The sequence below is a fragment of the Trachurus japonicus genome, unplaced genomic scaffold, assembly GCF_045865225.1.
Source record: "Trachurus japonicus isolate A0001 unplaced genomic scaffold, Traja_1.0 AP030892.1".
Classification (NCBI taxonomy): Eukaryota; Metazoa; Chordata; class Actinopteri; order Carangiformes; family Carangidae; genus Trachurus; species Trachurus japonicus.
This window is the reverse complement of record NW_028221025.1, coordinates 1-20,620: the sequence shown is the minus strand read 5'-3', so window position 1 is coordinate 20,620 and position 20,620 is coordinate 1. Positions and strand designations below refer to the sequence as shown.

General features: G+C 44.3%; 1 protein-coding gene across 1 annotated transcript; it reads left to right on the top strand.

Moving 5' to 3' along the window:
• Window positions 1-283: 283 nt before the first annotated feature.
• On the top strand, window positions 284-5,741 carry LOC146959927 (NACHT domain- and WD repeat-containing protein 1-like; the record flags this gene model as incomplete). Its single annotated transcript, XM_085772778.1, has 5 exons — window positions 284-448; window positions 1,175-1,372; window positions 3,437-3,559; window positions 4,833-5,038; window positions 5,610-5,741. Coding segments are annotated over 5 exons (824 nt in total), but the record flags the coding sequence as incomplete, so codon positions are not given.
• Between the last annotated feature and the right edge of the window lie 14,879 nt (window positions 5,742-20,620).

Here is a 20,620-nt window from a genome sequence, read left to right as displayed (position 1 = left end):
TCCAAGAATACATGTGAAGCTTCACTTTTCATTCAAACAAACAATGCTACTGCCACAATTGTTAGATTTCATCAATGAGACCAAATTGCAGAAATTGCATCTTGACAGCGTGGAGACGTTGGTGATTAGTTTTTAACGATAAGTGTTTTGCTTCATAAGAGAAAATTAGTTTAGCCAAACTTCATCAACCACGACTCAAAAATATCGTCTATTTTTTTTTTAGGGAAGATTGAAAATGTGTTTATGAGGAGTTGATGTGATGTGTGTGGTTGTGTGTTTTCAGGCAGCGCCGAGTGGCTGTACTGTAAGAGCAGAGTGTGTGGCGTCTCCAGTGTGATCCACGACCTGGACCAGAGCTCCCGGTACATGGACTGCACCGAGACCGGACTGGTCCGAGACACTCTGGTCCTCATCAAACCCAGCCTGGACTTCCTGGACAATCACATCGGTCAGTTATCAGTCCGTTATCAGAGCTAAATGATTAAAGGACAATTCCGGGCAAATTCACCTCGGGGCTGTATGTCCCTAACATTTTAGGTCTAAAAGAAGGAATCTGTAGACGTTCAGTTTAATGTCTCCTGTTTTGCGGTAGTTGTGTCTGTCCCCGCGTCGCCACGGCAGCGATGAATGGGAGCGGATTGAAGTTCTGCTGCTTAGGCTGTTTCCATCCCTCAAAGCCACAGACAGCGTCAGATGGAGACTCAAACATGCAGCCAGAAGTTTATTTACTTCAAGCTTCAAGTCCAGAGTTGATATTCCTGTGTTTATGTCACAAACAGGAGCTTCCCACTGCACCTGAACACACCGAGCGTCAACTTGGGTCTCCACTCCGCCAGACTTTGAATTAGATGTAGTTTTACAAACATGTCGACTTGCTTGAAGTAAATAAACTTCTGGGTGCATGTTTGAGTCTCCATCTGACGCTGTCTGTGGCTTTGAGGGATGGAAACAGCCTAAACAGCAGAACTTCAATCCGCTCCCATTCATCGCTGCCGTGGCGACGCGGGGACAGACACAACTACCGAAAAACAGGAACAATTAAACTGAAAACCTTCAGATTCCTTCTGTTAGACCTAAAATGTTAGGGACATACAGCCCTGAGCTGAATTTGCTTGGAATTGTCCTTTAAATCTGAACTCAACTCAATCAGCTGCAGTGTGTTTTTTATCTGCAGACATGTCTCTGTTCTACACCGAGCTGCTGGCCAGACTCTGCTCCTTGGCCTCCTCCTTCCCCTCTGTGATTGGTCGACTGTGCCGTCAGTGCGAGGAGTGGCTGCTGACGTGTCCCGAGCCGATCCTCGTCCCCAAGTGTAGTTTCCTGCAGCCGCCTGGGGGGGCGCTGCAGCACACGCTGAGCGGGCTGCAGGGAGGTGAGGAACGCTCAGAGATCAAAGAATGTACTCACTCGGCACACCTGGGCTGTGTCCGAAACCACTCCCTCATTCCCTCCTCCCTACTCACTATAGTGAATTCAATATACACCGAGTCGGTAACCAAGGAAACGTCACTTCCGGTCAGAGCCGTGGGGGAAAACAAACCGATTCCCCCATAGACATACGTGTAAAAACGCGGCATTTTAAACCTTTGTCTGACGCTTGTCCGCTGTCATGTCTTAGTTTGAATCCCTTGTATATGCTGACAAAGAGCTAGATATTAAAAAACTCATTACGATCCGGGTCGATTGTTGAAAGACCCAATATTTTAAAATGTATGGACAACAATCGACCCCGGTGTATAGTGGACTAGTGGACTCACTGGTCAAATAAAAAAACACTTTTGGACACTACTCCGCCGCACAGTTAATGACGTATTACGTCGCATAATTAAAACGTTCCGACTGCGATCGTAACTGCCGGTGTAATTACCATGGATACAACCATGGTAACGACCGGTGTAGCATAGGCCCAGTGTTGCCAATTTGGCGACTTTGTCGCTAAATCTGGCGACTTTCCAACCCCCCTTGGTGACTTTTTTTGTCAAAAGCGACTAGCGACAAATCTAGCGACTTTTCCCCGTGATATTACAAACGTTTCTGGACCTGAAATCACGTTATCACAGCTGTTTTCAACGAGCAGCGGCGCTGCCGCGGGCACTCACAGGTATTCAGCCTACACACAGTAGTGTCACGGAGCTGCCCCCGCTGCATTCAGAGACGCACTGCTCCACGCCACAGACATAAAGAGCGCCGCTGGCCGCTGCCGCTGCCCGCTGGCCGCCCCCCCTCGGCCGCCCCCCCCCGCTGCGATAATGACGTCATTTAGCGACTTTTAGCGACTTTTACGACAGCCAATAGCGACTTTGCTTACTGAGGAGTTGGCAACACTGCATAGACCTACGGGTGTATAGGTACCAACATAAAAAGAGGAGTAAAACAATATACGTATTAAGCGGTAATTTAAGCACCAAAGATGTTCAATCAAACCCACATAGTTTGAAACAACGTTCACAACAACGTGTCACAACTAAGCATAAAGTCCACTAGCTTAATGCTAACGTATAATGTAAAACACCATAGACGGGCTAACATAAATTAGCCTCGCTATCCAGAGTCTGTGGTCAGTTTATAACGCTTGTTAGGAAATTTGCTCCGATGTTTGTTGTGGGAGTCTGTGGAAGCCGTGACCGGACAACTCTGGCAGCTGGACACATTTATTGAGGCTGCTGCACTACTGCATTTATTTGGTAGCTACACCGGTCACTACTGCATTTATTTGGTAGCTACACCGGTCACTACTTCATTTATTTGGTAGCTACACCCGTCACTACTTCATTTATTTGGTAGCTACACCGGTCACTACTTCATTTATTTGGTAGCTACATCGGTCGCTCTGGGCCGCTGTGGTAACGGCCATCCGTGACCGCAATGCATGATGGGATATGTTGCTCCGGTTAGTGACCATCGGATGTTCACTACATTTTGCGGTGAATTGTGGGATAGATTCAGTCACTATATAGTGAACATTAGGCAAGGCAAGGCAATTTTATTTGTATAGCCCGTTTTTACCAACAGTTTGTCTCAAAGGGCTTTACATCCCATCATAACAACATCCTCTGTCCTTAGACCCTCACGTCCACTGAGGAAAAACTCCATGGAAAACCCTTTTAACAGGGAAAACCAGGAGAAACCTCATGGTGAGCAACAGAGGAGGAATCCCTCACCCAGGACGGACAGACGTGCAATAGATGTTGTTACAGACAAGAAAACAGTTTACAGTTTGTCACAGAATGTGGGAAACATGGAAATGTTAGCAGGAGTTTTTAATAATTAATTAATTATTTATTATTTATTATTTATTAATTAATAATCACTAAACATTCGGACACCACTACAACATGGCCTGGTCACTATATAGTGAGTAGGGGGGGTTAGGACACAGCCCTGGAGCATGAACACGCATCCATCCACCTGTGTCTGTGTCTGTGTCTGTCTGCAGGCGTCCTCTGCGTGGACGTCGGCGTGGAGACGGAGCTTCTGGTGGCCGGTTCAGACGACGGCGTGGTGGTGGCGTGGAGTCTCAGCGACCAGCAGCTCGTCCACACTCTGCTGGGACACACAGGTCCGTCTGATCAGAATTAAACCAGAGTTAACCAATGTAAATGCAAATTCCTTTTACAATGAGCCGTCAATCACTCGAATCGACCACTCCGCTGAGATAGAGGCTGAAAGCCAAACCCACCCAAATAAGCTGCTCTGAGCAGCAGGGCGCAGAGACACTGAATCCACTATGTTAGTTATTTACAATCGGTTCCAGTAGATTTATTTTCAGTTAGTTTATCCAAATTGTGTGAAAATAAAGATTAAACAATAGTTTATAGTAGCAGGTGGTTCCAAGCTGTGGCCAAAAATGGACATTTTGGAAAGTTCGCCTGGATATTTTGTAGTAAAATCTCAATAATTTTGTCCTGCTTCAATTAATCAGAATCAACCACTGCAGAGACAATGTTCACATGTTGTACAATGATTTTATAGAGAGTTTGAGCTTCATCAGCATTATTCTAAAGGGCACTCATCAAAAATATGATTTTTTTTTAGGCGAATATTAATTTTATTAATTTTTTTTCTGTGTGTCATCTTCATTTACTCTTCACCAGTAACAGATATACTGAAATTTACACATCTCAGCAATTCCTCATTTTTTTCCCTTTACTATGACACCAAAAGTATTCAAATAGACCTTGTGGTTGCAGAGATATACTCATTTTATTATGGATATGCAATTTTCGAGAAAAGGCCTAAATTAAAGGGACAACGAGGAGTTTTGGAAAAGCGTGATTCAGCGGCGTTATTCTCATGACTCGCCACGAAACCGAAAGTAAAGAATCGCTGGTCGGCTCGCCCAGCATTTCCACCACCACTAATAATAACAAAATAACCATAGAGACAAAACCATAGATTTATCTAAAATGGGCCCATTAACAGGTGTGGGTAGCGTAGATTCATCCACATTAATATGAGACTTTAATATTGTTGCGGAATTTTCTGTTCTGCCGCTGGAGAAACTCCTCCTAGCGGAAGCTCCTCTTCCCGGTTTGTCGAACTGGGAAGAGGAGCTTCGAGAAGCTTCCGCTACAAAACAAGATTGAAATATAGACTTATTTAATTTTTTTCGGGATAATTTCGCATTTCGGGGCTTCAATACAAGAGGGACATTACATACGAGCAGCATGGAGGTATTTGGATGTTTTTTGGGGTGTCTTTTTCTTACGAAGACAGTTGGTATCCATTTGCAACCTCTTATATGGACATGCTTAATTGATTGACAGCCCTCAATTAAATGATGATAAAAAAATATATGAATCATAACTCTCAGTGCAATCTGTGCTCTGCAGGGGCAGTCCTGTGTGTCAAAGTGATTGACAGCTTGTCTCACTGCCTCTCATTGGCTGCCGACGGCTCTCTGAGGAGGTGGAGCCTCGTCGACGGCCAGCAGCTGTCCTGCATCCCGGAGGCTGCACCTGTTGGCTCCGCCCCCTCATCGGTGCAGCTCCACCTGTGGGAGCAGAAACAACTGCTCAGTGTTCACACCAGGACTCAGGTAACACCACTGTTACTTACCACCATTGTTATTCCTACACACTGCAAAAACTCAAAGTCTTTCCAAGAATATTTGTCTTATTTCTTGTCAAAATGTCAAAATTTTAGTCAAAACTAACCTCTTTCCACTTAAAATAAGACTCATCACCTAAAAATTTACTTGTTTTTAGATATTTTTTACTTGTTTCAAACTAATTTTCAATTGAAATAAGTAGAAAAATCTGCCAGTGAAAGCAAGTTTTTTGTGCTTGTAATATGAAAGAAAAACTTGCTCCACTATCAGATTTTTCTACTTATTTCAAATGAAAATATGCTGTCCGGATGCTAACTGCTACCGCTAACTAGCGGTTAGCATCCGCGGCTACCACCGCTTCCCAGCTCACTACAACCATAGACATACATATTGTTACAGTCCGGCTCTGAGACGGTAACAAAAGATGGGAGAGGAGACGAGGTTCCAACGCAAGTGACACGTTTATTTTAACATAATCAATAATAATGCAAAAGATCAGTATCAGTGATCAGTAGTGTAGGCGTGTGTGGATGCATGTGTGCGTGTGGGTGCGGAACAGAAGAGAAAACAGGAGAGCCGGCCGCGCCGTGGCGTCCTCTGGGACGGCGTGGAGAGGAGTGAGAGAGCGAGTGATGCCAGCGTCGGGGTCAAATGCGCTCCACCGGGCCCAGGTGTGGCGCATTCATCCTGATGACGGTCCCACCTCCGACGAACCTGAACACAAAAGCAGACCAACCAGCAGCCTGCCAAAGACCAGCCCCCAACCTAGGGGGCGGGGTCGTCACACCCCCCCCATAAGAGAGGGGTTCCCACAAGGAACACCGCAACTGCTAGTCCCCCAAAACACTATAAATGAACAGAGCTAACAGTGACATATTACATTACATAGTAGGCCTACACATTACTTATACCCAATACTTATATACCCATAACCCACAAATACATGTACAAAGCTCACACTGACCGTCCTTCCGCTAATCCCTGGCACGCCAACGAGCCCAATCCTGTCCCCCAGCAACTCCGGCGCCTGGAGAAGCGTTTAAGAGTGACAGAAGAGACTAGAGGGTTACACACAACGGGACAAACAAGGTAGACAGGAGCTATAACCTCTCGACAGGGCATCAGATTTCAAGAAAGTGTTTACTTTATTCAGAATCAACGCAGACAACTGAGCACTCTGTTCCTCAGTCAAATGTGCCAGCAACGACGGCAGATTTTTCAACGTCTCACTGTTCGAAAGTCGGTCCTGCAGCAGCCCATCATCGGTTGCGGTAACCCCATCGTCCTCCCCCGCCGAGAACGGACTCCCTGCTGCTGCTACAGCTGACACAGACTTGGACTCACGGCAATAATATGGCTTTAACAAGTTAACGTGGCACAGTTGCGTCGCCTTCCTGCGGTTTGGGGTTGACAGAATATAATTTTGGTCAGGCACCTGACCCAACACAGTAAATGGACCACAAAACCTAGCCTGGGAAGGTGAATGAACCACCGGCAGCGATGCCAGAACCTGGTCACCAGGACGAAAAACGCGCCGTTCCGCTTTCCGGTCATACAAGCATTTCGGCTTTCTACCAGACCTAGAACGCGGTAAAGGGCTGACACAATCGATCCCCACACGCTCAAACGGCTGTGAAACCGCTGGAATGGGATAACGTGGAGCAGGATTTATTCCCCGATTGGGTTTCCCCCTACTCTGACAGGTGGGACAATTTTTAGTATAGTGCAACACATCTTTTTTTAAACGAGGCAAAAAAAAATATCGCAAGATGTAATTGTACGTCTTCCGAACCCCAAGGTGCCCCACCTGACCATGTGCAGCTTTAAGGACCTCGACACGAAATTTCTCAGGAACCACAACCTGAAAAACTGGTTTTCCAACAAAGCTTACACCATGTGGTGACCATTTCCTCACCAGGAGACCCTCCTGCAGCAGGTAGCCACCAGCAGCGCTCCTCTCAGCCTCCTTGGAGAGAACAGCACCAAACATCTGGCTTAAAGAAGAATCAGCTCTCTGCTCTGCTTCTAGGACACTGCGAGAAACAGACAACAAATCAGGGACATTTACAACATCAATCTCATTCACCTCTTCTCCTTGCTCAGGCTCCTGCTGTGCACGGCTCATGGCCCGTGTCACAGCACAAGCTGTAACCACCTCAGGGAAACACTGAGCATTCTCCTCCAAGTTACCAGGTACAATAACAGGTGAAGATGACACAATTGAGGGTGGTGGACTGTCGGCCCACACTCGGCTGCCAGCGAGACCATTTCCCAGGATGACATCCACTCCTCTGATGGGCAGCTCAGGGCGAACTCCCATGGCCACCTCTCCCTGCACCAAACCACAGTCAATACAGAGAGAATGCAATGGAACAGGCTCAATCTTTAATCCCATACCCTGCATCGGTACAAAGTCCCCAGTGTCAGAGTCCCTAGAAAAAGGCAACACAGAGCTCAAAATGTATGAGTCATGTGCAGCTGTATCTCTCAAGATTTTTACCGGCACACTGGTACCTCCCACCAGCGACACGCGGCCTTCGGACATGAATGCTGAAAAGTCAGGTCCTCTCCTACACTTGAGCTGCTGAAAAGAAGACACAGAGACAGGAACCACAGACACAGCACAAACACCTGAACTTGACTGGCCCCCGCCATTTCCCCGGCGAGCATTAGCTTCTGGGCATTCAGATTTCCAATGTCCCCTTCCTTTACAAAAGTTACAAACTTTTGAAATATCAGAATGAAACTGTCCCCTTGTAGTGTACTCAGACTTACCATGGCGTGGAGGCCGTTTCTCTTCCCACTGGCTGGGGCCTCGATACACACCAGACTCAGGAGCTCTGAAGTCGCCCCTGTGCGTCAACACGTACTCGTCAGCCAATACAGCGGCCTCGGCGGCCGTCTTCACTTTGTGCTCGCTGATGTACACTGCAATATGGCCGGGAACAGAATCTTTAAATTTTTCCAACACCATCATATCACATAAAGCGCCAAAAGTGTCCACCTCTGAAGCCACACACCACTGACCAAAAAACGTGACCAGATCCCTGGCAAATTCAACATGGCTCTGCTTGCCCGACTTCTCCCAGGATCTAAATTTCTGGCGGTAAGCTTCAGGAACCAATTCATAAATCTTCAACACTGCAGCTTTAACAGACAGGTAGACCCTACTTTCCGCCACTGACAGCGCTGAATAGGCTTCCTGTGCCTTACCTGTTAACACACATTGCAGCAAAAGAGTACATTCGGAGTCAGACCAGCCCCTGTTCTCAGCTACACGCTCGAATAAAGAGAAAAAAATGTCAGGGTCTCCTTCACTGAACTGAGGGACCAGACGCAGACTACTACCAACATCAAATGACGAACTGGAACCACCACCGAGGTCACGGGCATCTCTAGCATGCAACGTCAGCCTCCGTTCGTCTAGCTCCAGCCTCTTCAGTTCAGTCTCACACTTCAGTTTCTCCATCTGCAGACACAGCAACTCTTTCCTCTGCTCAAACGTCAAAGTCACATCATCACGGTCAGACACCACACTGCTCCCCACAGGACCAGCAGCCGGTGTCTTGAAACACCCCTCGTCAAACAAATTAGCTTTGAGAATGTTCTTCATATTTTCCCTCATTCTCTTATCACCAACATCCAAGTCAAAATGTTCCGCAACACGGATCAATTGTTCACGTGACAAGTCCTCCAACAACTCCTCTGAAGGCTCCTTCAAAAACACTTCCGCACTCGCCATTTCTCATCCACACTCACTTCCACTGCGCCCGCTGCTTATTTGGCCACAAAACAAAACAAACCTCGCAGCACGCGGAGCCCAACACAGCCCACGCAGCCCAAGCGTCACCGTAGCACCGTCCCTCTAACTGCCTAACCAGACTAGCTAAAACTCCCCCCTAGTCTTCAGGCGTTAGTTGCGGTGGGTATTTATGCACTTTTTACCAGAGACCCGGCAGAGCAACCAGTAATTGGCGACCTTACCTGCAGCCTCGGCCGTGCTCCCGAGCCAACTGCTCCAGCCACTTTCACACCACACTACAACCCCCCCACTGTGAACACCAAAGGGAGTCCGCACTTCAGCCTAACAGGGACAGAAACAACGGCAACTTACGATGGCCGCGGCTGGCCGTCAGGTCCACTGCCACAAAGAAAAAAGAAAAACTGACCAACAGGCCCACAATTACCTTGTTGCAACCAGCAGCGGCTTCACAGACAGAACCACTTCCCCTCGTCAACGCTACTCCCGCGATCAGCTGAGCGTTCACCCAACAAACACTGTAACCAGCAACAGCTGTGTGCTGACGTCACACTACAACCGCTACGGATCTCATTCACAAAACCCATGCAAATCTGCCCACAGGCCTCACCTGCGCTCCCGGGTCAACGAAAATGGACGAGCCCCCACATGTTACAGTCCGGCTCTGAGACGGTAACAAAAGATGGGAGAGGAGACGAGGTTCCAACGCAAGTGACACGTTTATTTTAACATAATCAATAATAATGCAAAAGATCAGTATCAGTGATCAGTAGTGTAGGCGTGTGTGGATGCATGTGTGCTTGTGGGTGCGGAACAGAAGAGAAAACAGGAGAGCCGGCCGCGCCGTGGCGTCCTCTGGGACGGCGTGGAGAGGAGTGAGAGAGCGAGTGATGCCAGCGTCGGGGTCAAATGCGCTCCACCGGGCCCAGGTGTGGCGCATTCATCCTGATGACGGTCCCACCTCCGACGAACCTGAACACAAAAGCAGACCAACCAGCAGCCTGCCAAAGACCAGCCCCCAACCTAGGGGGGCGGGGTCGTCACAACATATATATATGTCTATGACTACCACGGCTCTCCTACTAGTTACGCTGACGGCCGAGTATTGACCCGTCGCTCCAGTGCTTCAGGTCGGACTGTTTACTTTTCTTGGCGGCTCTGACTACAGCTGCTGCTAGTACTGCTGCTGCTGTCCATGGATGTATTATATTGCTGCTGTCACGGACATAAAGCTGCACACGGCTTCCGCGGTGGTGCATTCAGGTTGCCTCGGAAAATTAAACGATCGATTTAACCATGGAATTTACCGATGTAGAAGGCTAGAGAGATGCATCGCAAATTCAACCATGAATTTTATCCGATGTACCCTGAATCCACCGCAGTCGCATCGCAAACGTTTGTATCGGACCACCTATATGAATCGGTGAATCTCCACATCCCTAATGTGTACTTTTTCTCAAGTACTGGGGTCGAGTACTCTGTCCATCTCTGCCCGAGTGGCAGCCATCTTGAATTTGTCTGACTTTCCGAGTCAGAGATCCGACTTCAGGGGGCATTTAAGATTAAAATTTCAACTCGGAGCTCGGAAATTCCGACTAATGAGTAGAACTGAAAGGTAACAGGAAGTGGGCGTGTTGTGTGACCTCATGGATCTGCTGTCGCTGCAGGTGAAGGTGTGGAAGCTGGACGACGGGGCGGAGCTGCTCAGCAGCAGCGGTGGAGTGGACTCGGTGGTTCTGGGAGTTCTGGAGGACTCGGTCGTCTCTCTGGCTCCTTCCGGTCTGGTCCGAACATCTGGACCCGGCAACCTGGAGACGCAGCTGGAAAACCCGGAAGAGAGGAGTCTGACTCCCGTCAACTCTGTGACGTTACCGAAACGTGGGAAAGTGTTTGTGGCGACCCAGGAAGGCTTCCTCTATCAGGTAGCTACGGTTTCACATCTACGTTGCACAGATGTTGTTAGTTGTTAGTGGTTACAGCCAGTAACGAGGAAGACGTCTGTTTACATTCAGTCCCTCTCAGTGTTCAGGAATGTAGTCATTTAGACCACATTCACATCTGGTATCAACATCTATCTGTTGATAGACAAAAAGTAGGAAGTGAGATCTGATCACAGATACAGACATGGACAAAACCGTTCTGTTAAAGGGATAGTTCACCCAAAATTCAAATTTCACTCATTATCTACTCCCCCTCATGTGGACTAAGGGCTGGGAGAAGTTTCAGAGTCCTCCATGGCTTCTCTGAGTTACAGCGGGGCTCCGTGCAGCAGTATTTGTCCATATAATGATTGTGAATGGTGCTCATTTTTCTTGGTCCAAAAAGACACACAAAAAAACATCCAAATACCTCCATACTGCTCGTTTGTAATGTCCGTCTTGTATTGAAGCCCCGAAATGCGAAATTGTTCCGAAATTTTTTTTATAAGTCTATATTTTAAGCTTGTTTGTAGCGGAAGCTCCTCTTCCTGGTTCATCAAATTTGGACGAACCAGGGTCTGTCCTCTTCCCAGTTCGTCCAAATTTGACGAACCAGGAAGAGGAGCTTCGAGAAGCTTCCGCTACAAACAAGCTTGAAATATAGACTTTTTTTTTTTTTCGGGACAATTTCACAGTTCGGGGCTTCAATACAAGACGGACATTGCATACGAGCAGCATGGAGGTATTTGGATGTTTTTTGGTGTGTCTTTTTGTTACGAAGACATTTGGTATCCATTTGCAACCGTTATGGACATGCACTGCTACGCCGAGACCCCCTGTAACTCAGAGAAGCCACGGAGGACTCAATATATGAACCAAACACTTCTTCCCATGTTTATCTTCAGGTTTCCAGGACGGGCAGATTGACGGGCGTCGAGTTTCCTCTGGTTCCATCTTTGCTTTCTGTTACAGAAGATGAAAAAGTCCTGATTGCAGGTTTGACCAATAAACAGACTCTCACTCATCAAGCTGCACTTACAAATGAAAACCGTTTCAAGAGGTTCAGTAACTTGGCCATGTGGACTTCTTCGCCTTCGCTTTTAATGAGGAATTATAAATGTTTAATGCTTAAGGCAGAAAAATGTGTTGGGAGAACATCATTTTACAAGTTTTGCTCTTATTTCTTATGTTCTGTATCAATAGTAGAAATGTTCGACAGTAATATTTTAAGCTATTATCATGGAAGATGTGTGAATAGATACTACGTATGCAGGTGAGGTTTCAAAAGTGCTAAACAAAGATGCAAATAAAAACACAGAAAGTCGACAAAGATCCAGCTGAACCAGATTTACTGTTGTCGATTAACAACAACAGAACTACAATAGAAACGTCTAAACGTCTTGTAGCAACCAAAAACGTAATAACGGCCAATAACGTAATAACTGCAAATAACGTAATAATTTTGGCCATTTTAAATGTAATAAAGCCAATAATGTAATAACATGCCAATAATGTCATAAAACATTTGAGCCAATAACGTAATAACTTTTTGCCAATAATATAATAAGTTATTACATTATTGGCTTGTTATTACGTTATTGGCCTGGTATAAACCCTTTGAAAATGTAATAACTGGTGCTAATAATGTTATAATACATAAATATGAATGCAGTTCTTGGAAATAAAATACTGTTTTGCCGTTTTTGTGCAGTTTGCTGATCAATAGTGGATGACATAGTCGTCATATTTATTAATCCAAGATACATACTATATTTCATCTCTCTCTCTCTCGTTTAACTGTGTGGTCTTTCTCCTCTTTAACCAAATAGATATGACATTATTGGCTCAAAAGTTTTATTACATTTTTGGCACGTTATTACATTATTGGCTTTATTACATATAAAATGGCCAAAATTATTACGTTATTGGCTGTTATTACGTTTTTGGTTGCTACACGTCTAGATCTCCATCCCAGTCTGATCTGTGTCTGCAGGAGCCCAGCGAACTCTGAGCCTCTTCAACGTCGACAGAGACTCCGTGGACAAGTTCCTCGAGCTCCGGCACGACGACCGCGTTCTGTCGGCCTGCGTGTCGTCAGACTGCCGGCTGCTCGCCTCCGGAGCCGCCGACCAGCTCGTACGGGTGAGTGACATCATCCAGCTGCTTCACAGCCACAGCTAATGCAGCTGTTTGGGCCAAAATTAACCCAGATGTTTCACAGTAACACTTCGATCGAGCTAACCGCTAATAAACTAACCCAGAAGTTTCAGTGAAAACTACTCCAGATGTTTCAGTAAGAACCAATCCAAGTGTTTCAGAAAAAAACTAGTCCAGATGTTTCACAGTAACACTTGATCCAGCTAACCGCTAATAAACTAATCCAGATGTTTCAGTGAAAACTAATCCAGATGTTTCGGTAGGAATCCAGATGGTATACTGAAAACTCATCCAGATGTTTCAGTGAAAACTACTCCAGATGTTTCAGTGAAAACTACTCCAGATGTTTCAGTAAGAACAAATCCAAGTGTTTCAGTAAAAACTACTCCAGATGTTTCAGTAAGAACAAATCCAAGTGTGTCAGTAAAAACTAGTCCAGATGTTTCAGTAAGAACCAATCCAGATAATACAGTAAAGTACAGTGAAGTTTATCCAGATGTTTTAGTAAGAATCCAGATGGCATAGTGAAAACTCATCCAGATGTTTCAGTGAAAACTAATCCAGATGTTTCGGTAGGAATCCAGATGGTATACTGAAAACTAATCCAGATGTTTCAGTAAGAACCAATCCAAGTATTTCAGTAAAAACTAGTCCAGATGTTTCAGTAGGAACCGATCCAGATAGTACAGTAAAGTTTATCCAGATGTTTCAGTAGGAATCCAGATGGTATAGTGAAAACTCATCCAGATGTTTCAGTGAAAACTAATCCAGATGTTTCGGTAGGAATCCAGATGGTATAGTGAAAACTAATCCAGATGTTTCAGTAGGAATCCAGATGGTATACTGAAAACTAATCCAGATGTTTCAGTAAGAACCAATCCAAGTGTTTCAGGAAAAACTAGTCCAGATGTTTCAGTAGGAACCAATCCGGATGGCACAGTAAAGTTTATCCAGATGTTTCAGTAAGAACTAATACAGATGATACAGTGAAACTACTCCAGATGTTTCAGTAAGAACCAATCCAAGTGTTTCAGTAAAAACTAGTCCAGATGTTTCAGTAGGAACCAATCCAGATGGTACAGTAAAGTTCTCAGGCAAGGCAAGGTGTCAGTTCTGGTCATGTTGGATCTCAGTGCGGCGTTTGACACTGTGGATCACAGTATACTGCTGGACAGGTTGGAAACCTGGGCAGGACTCAGCGGGACAGTCCTAAAATGGTTCAGGTCCTACTTAGAGGAACGGAGTTATTTTGTGACCATTGGTAGTTATCAATCCGATCGAGTGGCTATGACATGTGGAGTTCCTCAGGGGTCAGTCCTTGGACCCCTTCTGTTCAACCTGTATATGCTGCCTTTGGGTCAAATTCTACAGAACTCTAATGTCAACTATCATAGTTATGCAGATGACACACAGATATATCTTGCACTGTCTCCAGATGACTGCAGTCCAATAGAGTCATTATGTCACTGTTTAGAGCAAGTCAAAAATTGGATGAGCCAAAATTTCCTTCAGTTAAATCAAGAAAAAACTGAGGTCATTGTTTTTGGAAATAAAGAGAAGAGGGTTGCTGTCAGTAAACACCTTGAGTCACTGTCTTTAGAAACTAAAGACCAAGTCCGAAACCTCGGCGTGCTGATAGACTCAGATCTGACCTTCAACAGCCATATCAAATCAGTCACCAAATCAGCCTTTTATCAACTGAAGAACATATCCAGAACTAGAAAATTTCCTCTCGGGAAATTTTGAATGGGCCACGGGAGCTACTGCGGGTTGTGCCATCTCTGTCAACATGGGAATCAAACCCACGATCTTAAGGTCAAGACAGAGCTGATCAGACAGACACATGATCATCTTTCTATAAGCACTGATATGGAGGAGCTGTAACCACATTAGGTTAACTGTGTGTGTGTGTGTGTAGGTGTGTGTGTGTGTGTGTGTGTGTGTGTGTGTGTGTGTGTGACTGTAATCACATGAAGCTGGCTCTAGAGTCTGTGTGTGACTGACTTGTCACATAGTTAGTTAGTAGCTGCATCCTGTGTCAGTCTGATTTAGCTGTGTCTGTGTTTATAAACATTTAAACGAGCGCCAGGTGGATTGTTTATGAAGTTAACGAGCTCTGGCCTGAGGATCAAAGAGGTTACCACGGCGATAGGGGCCCCCGCAGGCTGAGGCAGACAGAAACGTGGACAAAAAGAGCCATTTTCTGCCTCTGCACCGGTCTCACATTTAGGCTTAGCATGACAAAACGGTAACTCCTATCAGAACAAAACACAGATCAACGTTGCTCTAAGGACTTAATGAAAATTTCGGTACGATTTGGTGTTTCTACAGTAAATATTTTGGCGACGCTGGCAGTTTTAAAACATCAGGCCGTTCTGCTCCTCTCAGAAAATATTTGTATTGGACTCAATGAGGAGCAGAGACAGACGTGGCCGCACTCAGAGGCTGATTCTGTAAGTTCTGTAAGTCTCTCTGATATTTTGAGCACATGACATGAGAGATAACAAGTTTGTCTTACAAATTCTGAAAAAATTATGTCTGTAGAGTGTAAATTGTGGCCGTGCTCACAGTTTATCCAGAAAAAATACAGAATGTTTCTTCACTCTCTCCCACTCTAACCGATGATGTCACGCACTCTGACACGAACATTCTATGCAATACACACCCATTATAAACTCATAATTTCTCCAAAAATGATCATGGTCATTGATCAGGGATTGATCAAAAACTATATGACCTATCAAAACGTGGAGTAATGCGACAATACACAAGACTTGTGTCTACTGTTTAAAGTTTAAATGGAGTCTCTAGGTGAAAGTATGCCTGAGCAGTAGACTTTTGTTAAACTCCAATGATTGGTCTTTTTCGGTCTTTTTTTTTCGCCCGTCCCATTGACTTACATGCAAAATTTTTGCGCAGTTTTTCGCGACTATGTCGCGAAAAATTCGTAAACTGTTGAGAAAAGTAATAGCACAGCGATCCCGATCAGGACGCACGTTTTGATATATAATTTGTCCTGCAACTCTTCGAGTTGCAGGACTAGTAGCGCATCGAAAATCGGCCGGAAGTGGAAAAATAACTAGAAAAAACATTTCCAAGAATGGAAATGGTGTGAATGCTTCCAGCAATGCTGAATGAGCTGAAGAAATTGTTGAAAGAAAGAAAGAAAGAAAGAAAGAAAGAAAGAACGAAAGAAAGAAAGAAAGAAAGAAAGATTGAAAGATTGAAACAAGAGAGAAAAAAGAAAAGGACAGAAAGAAAGAAAGAAAGAAAGAAAGAAAGAAAGAAAGGAAGAAAGAAAGAAAGAAAGAAAGGAAGAAAGAAAGAAAGAAAGGAAGAAAGAATCAAACAAACAAAGAAGTAAAAAGACAGAAATGGAGTGAAAGAAAGAAAGAAAGAAAGAAAGAAAGAAAGAAAGAAAGAAAGAAAGAAAGAAAGAAATGGAGTAAAAACAAAGGAAGAGAAAAGGAGTAGAAAGAAAGAATCAAACAAACAAAGAAGTAAACAAACAGAAATGGAGTGAAAGAAAGAAAGAAAGAAATGGAGTAAAAACAAAGGAAGAGAAAAGGAATAGAAAGAAAGAAAGAAACAATCAAACAAACAAAGAAGTAAAAAGACAGAAATGGAGTGAGTGAAAGAAAGAAGGAAAGAAAGAAAGAAAGAAAGAAAGAAAGAAAGAAAGAAAGAAAGAAAGAAAGAAAGAAAGAAAGAAAAAGAGAGAGGGGGATGATAGATAGAAAGAGGTAGATGGATGGATGGATGGATGGATAGAGAGGGAAGGATAGAAAAAGTTACGTAAAATACAAATGAAGGAGTAGAAGAAAGAAAGAAAGAAAAAAAGGAGACAGAGGGGTTAAAAATAGGGAGGGGGATAGATAGATAGATAGATAGATAGATAGATAGATAGATAGATAGATAGATAGATAGATAGATAGATAGATAGATAGATAGATAGATAGATAGGTAGGACACATGTTAAAAGCTGCATCCTATGTCCTAGGCTCCACCTGTAATTGTACTACTATTAATAGAGTTGGAAAGACTAAACGTCTGAACTTAAATTGACGAGAAAAAAATTAATTGTTGGAGATGTTTACATCAAAAGTATAAAATAATTGAGAGCCTGATGAATTTGAGCTGAAAACCTGTGTGTGTGTCTGGGTGTGTGAGTCTGACGGTCTCTCTGTCTGCGTGTACATGTGCAGAAAGTAAAACTGTTAAGCGCCACAGAACTCCTCTCTCCCTAATGATCTGATTGATTGGCAGCCTGCCCTCAGAAGTTACCATGGCGACTACCATGCTTACATTTTACTGTGTGGAACAGTGTTGTGTTTGTGTGTTTGTCTGTTTGTGTATGTGTGTGTGTGTGTGACTGTGTGTGTCTGTCTGTGTGAGTGTGATGCCTGTGTTTGTGCGTGGACATCCTCTGTCAGTCTGGTTTATCATGTGTCTGTGTGGGGCTGTGTTTAAAAACATCTTAACGAGCAGCCAGGCTGCACCTGCACTGTTCTATTAATAGACTTTGATAACGAGCTGGCCGCTACAGCTGGACCAACTGCACACAGAGCAGAGCAGAGCAGAGAGATTTGAGCTCTGTGCAGCTTCCCAAAACAGCCCAGAAAAAGAGAACCGTAACTCTTATCAGAATGTGGTCCTCCTGACCATCTGGGCAAGGAGACCTTCCTGAGCACATTGATGTGCATTAAATGTTTGTAGGGCAAAAACTTTTCTCAGGGTCGCAAGGTAGAAAAGGGGGGCATTTCTGCTTTTCTAAAAAAATCAGCTCCTACTTTTATATTGAAGTGGATGAGCCACTGGAGCGGGTCTAGCTGGACAATTAGGCTCATAGAGACAATTCTGTAAGTCTGTCTGCTGTTTTGAGCACATTAAATGAGACACGACAAGTGTGGCTACAAACCGGTGAGGAAATCATGTGTCTAGAGTTTAATTTGTGGCCGTGCTGGCAATTTATCCAGAAAAAATCCTGAATGTTTTTTCGATCCCTCTCACTCTAACGATGATGTCACTCACTCTGACCCAACCCCATACACACTCATTGAAAAGTGTGAAATTTGTCAGAAATCCTCATGTGCTTTTAAAGGATTTATCTCAAAAACGGTACAAGCTATGAAAAAGTTGTAAATACAGGATGAATACATTAGAAGTTTGTCTACAGCTCAGAATTTGAATGAAGTCTCTAGCTGAAAGTATGTGGACGCTTTACAGGCTGAAAGAAGTAAGAAGATTTGAAGAGTTTCAAGACTGTTCCAATGCATTCTCTATGGGGAAAAAAAAATCAGAAATAGTTGAATATTGCAAAAAGTATGAATAGTTGAAAAGAGAAAAGACATAGCACACCTGTCCCGAAAAGGCTGAACATTTTGATATTTGAATTGTTGAAATAGCACAAAGTATGAAGGACTAGTTACATGACGAAGAAAGGCAGAAAATGGCCGAACCGAATAACAATAGTGTGAATGCTTCCAGCATTCACACTAATAATAAGAAGAAAAAATCCACACAATAACAGTAGCTGAAATAGCTGAAATAGCTGAAATAGCTGCAGGGCACTGGTCCCTGCAGCTATTTCATAGCTGTTGGGACCAGTGCCCGGTGCGATTGCCCGTGGCCCTAATTAAGGGTTTTATGTCCCAAACTGATCAGGAGAAGCTGGTTCATGCTTTTATCTCCAGTAGACTAGACTACTGTAACGGTCTTCTGACTGGTCTCCCCCAAAAAAGTATCAAACAGCTGCAGCTCATTCAGAACGCTGCAGCTCCAGTTTTAACCAGAACAAAGAGATCAGATCACATCACCCCGGTTCTTAAGACCTTACATTGGCTCCCAGTCAGCTACAGAATAGATTTTAAAGTTCTGCTACTGGTTTACAAATCACTGAATGGTTTAGGTCCAGAATACATGAAAGACATGTTAGTAGAGTATAAACCCAGTCGAGCTCTGAGATCTACTGACTCAGGTCAGATAGTGGAGCTCAGAGTTCAGACCAGACATGGTGAAGCAGCATTTAGCTGTTATGCTGCTCACAAGTGGAACAAACTACCAGCAGAACTGAGATCAGCCCCAACTGTAAGCACTTTTAAATCCAGGTTAAAAACATTTCTCTTTTCACATGCTTATAGCTGAGAACTTTAAACTTATCTATTTTTTTTTCTTTTACTTTTATTTGCTCTTGCTTTTAACTCTGTTTTTAGTGTTTTGTTTGTTTTTATTCTGTTTTATGCTTCTTTTTTTTTAATGTTTTGTCTTTATGTAAAGCACATTGAGTTGCCTTGGTATGAAATGCGCTATATAAATAAAGATGCCTTGCCTTGCCTTGCCTTATCCAGATGTTTCAGTAAGAATCCAGATGGTATAGTGAAAACTCATCCAGATGTTTCAGTGAAAACTAATCCAGATGTTTCGGTAGGAATCCAGATGGTATAGTGAAAACTCATCCAGATGTTTCAGTTGGAACCAATCCTGGGGCCGTATTCACAAAGCCTTTTATCTTACCACTAGGAGTGCTCCTAACTCGCACTAAAAGTTTTTACGTAGGAGTTTTTTCTTAAAAGCTATTCACAAAGCCGCTGAGACCTACTCTTACTAAGGATAAATCACTAAGAGCAAACTAAGAGTGACGCCCCTGGTGACGCCCCGTTGCTATGGATTACGTCAATTCTCGTGCACGAATTCGAGGCGCTCAACACGGTGATTGGTTGTTGAGTGCCGGCGGCGCCTCCCCTCCCTCCTCCTTCTCCTCCTCCTCGCCGCCGGCCGCTCCGCTCCACTTTTTTTTTTTTTTTTGCCGTCAGGTCCGACGGGGCTTTTCAGACAACTTCGAGTCCAAACCACTGTCTCTGCTGCCAAGTTGGGCTCTGAACTTTCTGTCTTTCTCTCTGCCATCTGCATCTTTCTGCTACAGTTTTTGTCGCGTCTCACTTTCAGCATTGTGACGCTGTGCAAATGCAATGAGGGTCAGTGCGTCCACTCGCAAAGCAGCCGCTGTTTTTTTTTCTTCCCACATTTTAATATTAATTTTCACATTCGTTGACAGCCCTATATGGTGATCATAATAATGATGAGAAAAGAAAATGCATTACTCACATTTGTGGCCTATAGCAGGATTTGAACCCAGACTAACAATAAGTTTAGTTTACTGGGGGAGCTGCCTTATCACATGAGCTATTACTACTAACAGATGTTTGTGTCTAGCTCACCCATCAACTTTTAAAAAAAATTTTTGGCTCACATCAGCATGACTGCATCGCAGCGGTCGCAGTTACCTCGGTCCGACCGTTGTGACGCCGATATTGGACAGTTCGTCACCTCACTACTCCCGTTTTATAGCGAAAATGTTGTAGATGACCCAAAAAAAAAAAAAAAACACCGACAAAAAGGCACTTTGGGCATCAAAGGGCAAAGGGGCAGGTGCTCCAGCTCCCCCCTCTGCAGCAATTGGCAGTCCTCCATACATTTGCCTGGCTGCAGCCATTTGCGATTCTTTGTGAATAGGTCTTACTGAGTTAGGAGTCCTCACGAGGACTTTTAAGCTCTCCCAGACTTAGGAGCTACTTTTAGGCATAAAATACTTTGTGAATTACTCTTATTTTAAAAAACTAGGAGTCCTAAATTTAAGACTGACACGCCCACTTTTTTTAGGAGTTGCTCCTAAATTCGGCCCTTAGGAGCTACTTTTAACCTTAAGATTCTTTGTGAATACGGCCCCAGATGGCA